At 51.4% G+C, this 7,500-nt stretch overlaps 3 protein-coding genes across 4 annotated transcripts in view; 1 reads left to right on the forward strand and 2 right to left on the reverse strand.

Moving 5' to 3' along the window:
- The window catches only part of acsl2 (acyl-CoA synthetase long chain family member 2), a 17,609-nt gene extending 11,494 nt beyond the window's left edge, over nt 1-6,115 (forward strand). Inside the window, exons 9-21 of the mRNA XM_076990293.1 lie at nt 277-328; nt 564-637; nt 1,072-1,149; nt 1,568-1,702; nt 2,003-2,137; nt 2,241-2,336; nt 2,430-2,502; nt 2,616-2,704; nt 2,942-3,058; nt 3,217-3,360; nt 3,468-3,569; nt 3,691-3,762; nt 4,232-6,115. Of these exons, the coding sequence (XP_076846408.1) occupies nt 277-328; nt 564-637; nt 1,072-1,149; nt 1,568-1,702; nt 2,003-2,137; nt 2,241-2,336; nt 2,430-2,502; nt 2,616-2,704; nt 2,942-3,058; nt 3,217-3,360; nt 3,468-3,569; nt 3,691-3,762; nt 4,232-4,372 (1,308 nt within the window). The 3' untranslated portion in view covers nt 4,373-6,115. The remainder of the gene's footprint in view (nt 1-276; nt 329-563; nt 638-1,071; nt 1,150-1,567; nt 1,703-2,002; nt 2,138-2,240; nt 2,337-2,429; nt 2,503-2,615; nt 2,705-2,941; nt 3,059-3,216; nt 3,361-3,467; nt 3,570-3,690; nt 3,763-4,231) is intronic.
- A 38-nt stretch (nt 6,116-6,153) lies between these two features.
- bin3 (bridging integrator 3) overlaps nt 6,154-7,500 on the reverse strand; it is a 42,520-nt gene continuing 41,173 nt past the window's right edge. For both annotated transcript variants that reach the window (XM_076990297.1, XM_076990298.1), the window contains one exon: nt 6,154-6,612. In XM_076990297.1, coding sequence (XP_076846412.1) covers nt 6,466-6,612 — 147 coding nt within the window. In that variant the 3' untranslated portion in view covers nt 6,154-6,465. The remainder of the gene's footprint in view (nt 6,613-7,500) is intronic.
- The window catches only part of LOC143491397 (uncharacterized), a 4,539-nt gene continuing 3,657 nt past the window's right edge, over nt 6,619-7,500 (reverse strand). Inside the window, exon 2 of the mRNA XM_076990350.1 lies at nt 6,619-7,500. This exon is cut by the window's right edge and continues 3,303 nt beyond it. The gene's annotated coding sequence lies outside the window, so the exon portion shown is untranslated.

Raw genomic sequence — 7,500 nt, forward strand, 5'->3', positions numbered from 1 at the left:
AGCTGGGCTCAGCCATGCTGACCTTCAACTGGAGGATGTGTGGGTTAAAGGTTAAAGAGCTCCTACCAGAGATCTTATAATCATTAGAGTCTATGTCGACATCGCTCTCTCCACACCTGTCCAAACGGACAGACTGTCCTAACGCTGTTTTGAACAGCAGTCTCTTTGAATCCTCTCAAAATGTTAATGTAGTTAACACCCGCACAGTCTGGTGAGTGTTCAAGCCTTTGAAGCAGTGGTTTTGTGTGTGTGTGTGTGTGTGTGTGTGTGTCTCAGCCGCCCCAACCTCAGGACCTGGCTGTTGTGTGCTTCACTAGCGGGACCACAGGTAAGTTCTGCAGGTGCCAGTGTTGAAGGTTCACGCATGCGATACCTTCTCATGACCCTGCTGGTCCGATGGACGTATATCAGAAATGTGAATGACCCTGTAGCTTGAATATAGATATCCCACCGTGTTCGTACCGTGTCGACGCAGTACACAGTAACGTGCTTGGCTCTGTGCTCAGAAGAGCCCACCAGTGCAGAAGACCTGCGCTAAACATTTTCACTTCCTGTTCATCCAGGGAAGCCGAAAGGTGCCATGATCACCCACGGCAACATCGCCTCCAACACGTCCTCGGTCATCAAGATCCTGGAGGTCAGTCTCCTCTTCCTCAAACATGACCCTCTCGGGCCCCCGTACGCGCTCCCACACACTCGCCACAGACACATCCTTCTGTCTAACTTCCACAAGGACACTGAAGACATGTCCCCTCCGTCGTCTCTATGTCCCTCATTACTCCGTTACCCACAGAATGCTGTTTGTGCCATGTCTTCGTCCCGCACTCTCCCTCCATGACCCCCGTGGGTTGGCTTCTAATATTAGTAAACGGCATATCCAGTCATCCACTAAATTCAAAACTCCTCTTCAGATTGGCAGTGCGAGAGACGGATCGCTCACTTAATACTCATTCCATGTGCTGAAGTTTTTCCTCAATTGCCCCATTTAAATTTAATGTCCCATTTTCACTGGGCGGAGGACGGCGTGCCTGATGCTATTTTGACTCCTGTGCGTTCTCTCTCCAACCGCAGGGCTTTTTTGTGATTCGTCAAGAGGATGTGTCAATCTCGTACCTGCCCCTAGCTCATATGTTCGAGCGCATGATTCAGGTAGGCCCGCCCACCCACGACGGCGTCTCTGTGTCGGCACGGCACCTGGGTTAACCTTTAACGCGTCTGGTGCTTTTGAACGTGTGGCTCTGTTTGCTTGTGCCTCCCAGGGTCACAGGTCAGAGAGTGTAGCAGAGCTCACAGTTAATTGGCACCAGGGGATTTGTAGTCTTAAGGGCGCTTGTAGTTCTCCAGACATCCTAAGGGCACTGCTGAGATGTACACTGAGTCATAGGTGTGGATGTCTTTCCATAAAAGCGCTTTTACCATCCGAGCAAAATCTGTTTTATTACATATTGTACCATTTCAGTTAAATGAGAGAAACGCACCAGCGCACCATTAAACAGATGACGGCGCCTCCCTCCACCTCCTCCTCCTCCTTCTCCTCCTCCTCCTCCTCCTGTCTCTCTGTCCCCAGGTGTCCATGTTCTTCCACGGAGCGAGAGTGGGCTTCTACCAGGGTGATATCGCCCTCCTCATGGACGACATCAAGACCCTGAGACCCACGTTCTTCCCCGTGGTGCCCCGCCTCCTCAACCGCATCTATGACAAGGTTCCTGTGGACCCGCGGCCGGCCATGACTCTGATAATGACGCCAGCTGTTACTGGTGATCTGTGTCACTCTGGGCTGGTGATCTGTGTCACTCTGGGCTGGTGATCTGTGTCACTCTGGGCTGGTGATAACAGCTGTTACCGCAGACGATCATCAGTCTGGGCTGTGGCCTGAAACTTGTAGTGATTAACCTCGTTTTAGTGTTTGGGTTTGGTGACCTGTGGTGTGGGATGTCATAGAGGGGCCGTGCTGAGCAGCGAGTGTGTGTGTGTGTGTGTGTGTGTGTGTGTGTGTGAGTAGATCCAGGGCTCGGTGACCTCGCCCCTGAGGAGGGCCGTCCTGTGCTATGCCGTGAGGCGCAAACAGGCTGAGCTGAACAGCGGAATCGTCCGGAACAACAGCCTGTGGGACAGACTCGTCTTCAGCAGGATACAGGTGGGGTGACGTGGCCACGCCCCTTTGCTCTGGGGCCACGCGTCTTTCACACCCAGGCCCCGCCCACTCACGCTGTCCCCCCCCCCCCCCCTCCCCCCTCCAGGCGAGTCTGGGGGGCAGCCTGCGTTTCATCCTGACGGCCTCCGCCCCCATCTCCCCCACCGTGCTCTCCTTCCTCCGGGCCACCCTGGGCTGCCTGGTGAGTGAGTGTGTGTGTGTGTGTGTGTGTGTGTGTGTGTGTGTCGCAGCAGCAGGAGGGTCTGATGGTGGTGATTGTGCTCGTCTCCCTCAGATATTCGAGGGCTACGGTCAGACGGAGTGTACGGCCGGCTGCACCTTCTCCATGCCCGGAGACTGGAGCGCAGGTATCTCCACCCTCCCCATACGGAGATGATGATGATGATGATGATGATGGTGTTTGGGCAGGTGTGATGTATCTTGTGGAACATCTGAGACGTGTGTGTGTGTGATGTTTCAGGACACGTCGGTGCTCCTCTTCCTTGTGCCATGGTGAAGCTCGCTGACATACCAGACATGAGCTACTATGCCAAGAGTGGACAGGGAGAGGTAAACACACACACTCTCTCACACACACACACACACACACACACACACACACACACACACACTGTGGTGTTTGACTCTCAGCCTTGAGTCCACTCCTGGATTTCATTATTACAGGTAGTAAACAGTGTGGTTAATTGAGAGCTGATCAACCTGCAGTCACGCACCTGCTACAGGGGTTCACATGGAGAATACACTTCAATACACGTGTGTGTGTGTGTGTGTGTGTGTGTGTGTCAGATCTGCATCCGTGGCCCCAGCGTGTTCCAGGGCTACCTGAGGGACGAGGAAAAGACGGCGGAGGCGCTGGACGGCGACGGTTGGCTCCACACCGGGGACGTGGGCCAATGGCTGCCGGTGAGTGCAGGAGGCCCCGCCCACCATCCCTCCCCCCGCACCACCACGGGGGGCCTGCGAGGACGGTGGTGTTAATAATTAGTGTTTAAAGTTTGTGTACATCTTCACGTGTGTGTAATAAGGTTGTAGCGCGTGGCCGTGTCTCTCTGCCCCGTCAGAACGGGACCCTGCAGATCATAGACAGGAAGAAGCACATGTTCAAGCTGTCTCAGGGCGAGTACATCGCCCCCGAGAAGATCGAGAACGTCTACACACGCAGCGTGCCTGTACTCCAGGTGTTTGTGCACGGGGACAGTCTGCAGGTGAGCGCACACACCCCCACGCCCCACCCACACACACACAGACACCTCACGCCCCCCACACCTGAAGCATCTTCACCTAAGCACACATTTATGTATTTTGCCTTCAGTCCTACTTGATAGGGATCGTGGTCCCGGACCCGGAGGTGTTTGTGGACTGGGCCAAGGGGAGAGGAATTATGGGATCATATCAAGAGCTCTGTCAGAATCCTGTGAGTTTCATTAGGTTTTGCCCTGGAGGCTGTGTGTGTGTGTGTGTGTGTGGGCCGTGCTGGTAAAGCACCTGCGACTGTGCGCATGCTGCTATGATGTGTGTGTGTCTCGCTCCTGCAGGACATGAAGAAGGCGGTGTTGGAGGACATGGTGACCGTAGGCAAGCAGGCAGGACTCAAGTCTTTTGAACAGGTAACACATGTACTCACACCAGCCGTTACCCATGTTTACAACTGTCTGATACATGTCTGATTCATGTTTAATACTGTCTGATACATGTTCAGTGGTAGATGCAGTGTATGAAGCCATTAATGCAGCTGTACTTTATGTGAAGAGAGAGTATATAGGTGAAGATATCAAATTATACATAATGCAACGCAGGGCAACCATATAATTGTCATTATGAAACTGCTGTTCCTTGGGTGATGTGCTTGTTTTAAATCCTGATAAATATTTTTAGGGTATATAGTTCTATTTGGATAGGGAAAAGAAGGCCTGGTTTCACAAGATCGCATTACATCAGCACAAGAGCGCTGTGTAGAATTACTCGTGTTAAGGTATATTTGTGTATGACTACATAGCAAGTGTCCTCTACGAGCGGAAACACGTCAGTACCGCCCCACGCGCGGAGCTCCCGTTACCGTCTGCCCTTTTCCGCCAGGTCAAGGACGTGTATCTGCATCCGGACATGTTCAGCGTGAGTAACGGGCTCCTCACGCCCACCCTGAAGAGCAGACGCGTGGACCTGCGCCGGGTCTTCCGACAGCAGCTCGCGCTAATGTACGGCCAAGCCCACGCGTAGGAGGTCGGCAAGGGCGTCGTCGCCGTCCCGTTGCCGTTTTTAGCTAATAGTAGCCTCCCCACCGGACTGGAAGACGTGATTTTGATAACGAATTACGCCACGCGCGGCTGCACGATGCCAGGAGCTCCGAGGATCCGTAGCGTCCGCGTGCGCCGCTGCAGAATCGCACGCGCGCACGACGACAACAACAACGACGACGACGTCCACCAGCAGGTGATGAGATTTCAGTTTGAGCAGCGAGGAGGAGTTTTGTGGCGGGATCAAACTCTTCGCGTTGTAAATGTCCCCTTAAAAGTGGAAGCCACGACTTGGTAACGTAATATGTAGCATGTATGACCCAAACAAAACGACCCCTCCTAAGAACATTGAGAGCTTTGCCACGAGGGCAGCTGGGGCCCCGGGCGGAGGTGACTGACCCCTGCATTACGTCCCGGTTCGCCGCGCTCCCGTTTACGGCGCTGAAGCGAGACGCCGCTGTGGGTTCTGCGGCGCCTGGGCGGGGAGGGACAGCTGTGAATAGCTCAATGTTCTTCTGAGATCACGATCTGTATTGGTATCTCATTTTCTAACAGTAAAGTCACACTTTCGTGGAACAACCTATGTATAGTGTAAGGAATCATTTTAATTTCTCAAAGGGGCGATAACTAATATCAACCGAGTCGTTATCCTTGTGTGTAATTTATGGTGCGTGTATTATAAAATGAACGTGGTAGTTTATGATATGTTTATAATGATGAAGTACTTGCCGTGTGGCCATTGTGTGCTGTACATATTGAGATTATGAACTAATTCAAATATAGAGGTGTACTGTATTTTCTTTGTTTAAACAAAATGAGAAATTATAAATATTTTAATACAGCAATGTATACTGTAAGTTGAGAAACGTAATTAGCCCATTTTGTGGAAAGATGCATTGGTGGCTTCTTAGTCATTGTATTTTTAACAAATTTATTGTGATGTTTTACAGGACTAGTACAAAATAACCAACACAATAGCAAATGTTAAAGAACTAGGCTTACAGTAAACTAAAGCACACTATGAAATAAAAGAGTAGTGTATCAAAAGGTGACGGGTGGTGGGTATGAACTAAGGCCATGTCAGCAGAACCATGTTCAAAACGGTCAAAAACAGCCCTGGAGCAAAATGAAACAGGCTGAAGGCACATGCAACGTCAAACCGTATCATCATAGCGAGAAACGCCAGTTCACAGAACCGAATTCATGGCGATTGTCGTGATTTTCCTGGGTTGTGGTATGGATGGGAGATTAAACTACACATACAAATAAAAGTGTCGGAAGGCAACCGAGGGCTGAAAATGCAGATTGTCAGTAGAGGGCGCTACAGTATTGGGCTACAGATTTTAATCACCTATGTTCATGAAATATAACTTCAACAGATGCTTAAGTTTTACGATCTTCAAACAGCTGCAAAATACTCTTCCAAACTAAATACACATTCAATTCGTGCTTGTGCTGGACGGGACACGTTGTGCTGATCAAGTGGCTGTTTGGCCTGGAATTAAAGGGGGTGTAGTGCTCACAGCCTGGGAGGAAGCAGTCAAAAGTGATACAAAAAAGTGATACCGGCTCGGCCGTGCCACACACACACACATTCTCTAATGAGGAGACATACTGCACTGTAGCCATTACTGTAGATAGGAGCGGTTCAGAACAGTGTGAAACTGGCCCGATGGCGTAGGGGGGAGGCTGTGGTGGTCCAGCTCGGTTCTCTCACACTCGAATGTATACGACGCAAAATAAGGCGACAGAAATTGACAAAAGTTCCCCACACCGGATTTATGTCCTATTAATTTTACCTGAAGAGAGTCGCTGTGTGCTCCGTGTTTCACGAATTTTTATGACCCACATCAAATGTTATTGTAACCTACACGACCAGAGTTTAATAAATTATTAAAATGACGACTAAAAATCAACAAAATTCCTGATGGCAGACGTGGAAAAATAAATAAGCAACATTCTCCACATCTAGGTGAGCGGTGGCTATATACACAGTAGTGTAGATCCATTACAACATAGTGGCTTTACTGGGAATAATGGGGTGTACTGGGAGGAGAGGCGGACTGGGACGGGACTTCAGTCGTCCGCTACGATGGACAGAGCACGCAGCTCGTTCAGCTTGGCTTCATTCTGCTCCTCACGCTGTTGATCTTCCAGGCCTCCCTGATCGATCTGATCCGTCAGCTCGCTGAAGATCTTGTGCATCTCTGTGAAGTACACAACCTGGGACACACACACACACACACAGATGAGGAGGACAGTGACAACGAGTGAGGGAGAAGACAGACACGCAGCCCGAGTGGGACGGTCCTGTTATGGGTGTCATAGCCGTCACGGTAACACGCAGAGCAGGGACATTCAGCACCTACACACTGATTCCCGCACCGAGTCTGGAGGAGGAGCTATCGTGTCCCGCACCGAGTCTGGAGGAGGAGCTATCGTGTCCCGCACCGAGTCTGGAGGAGGAGCTATCGTGTCCCGCACCGAGTCTGGAGGAGGAGCTATCGTGTCCCGCACCGAGTCTGGAGGAAGAGCTATCTGATACGGACAGGCCGTTCCCTTCAGCCCCCTCTGCTTTCGCATGAGGGCCTGCGTCTCAGCCGGGCCCCGGGATGATGGGGCCCCGGGGCAGCGCTGCCTTTGGTGCACACAGCCTGTGTCTCTCTGACAGGCCCCACCTCAGCTCAGCCCCCGGTCCTGTGAGTCAGGGGTCCCCAGAGAGCCGCTTTGATGATTAACAGCCTCTAATCACATTACACGGCTTCAGGAGGAGTGGGCCGCCAACAGACTCTCTGGAAAACGCAGCCACCCCGCTCACCAACCCACACACACACACCATTCCAGAGCACGCAGAGAGTACAGTGTACGGCTCTATCTGTGGCACTGAACTGAGATCAGTAGAAGATACTCAGTGGGCCTCTCTAAAGCCCAGACTGGTTTCACTGGTACCTTTCAAATCAACTGGCAAAATTCAACACTACTCTTTTCTAAAAGCTGCTCAGTGAACAACAGGACCAAACCTCCCAACAACTATACAGTCACACAGCCGCCCCAGACCTCAACCTCAAACATCAAACCTTTCTGATTTGTTACCACAGGAAGTGGGACCTC

Source organism: Brachyhypopomus gauderio, unplaced genomic scaffold (assembly GCF_052324685.1).
Source record: "Brachyhypopomus gauderio isolate BG-103 unplaced genomic scaffold, BGAUD_0.2 sc74, whole genome shotgun sequence".
NCBI lineage: Eukaryota > Metazoa > Chordata > Actinopteri > Gymnotiformes > Hypopomidae > Brachyhypopomus > Brachyhypopomus gauderio.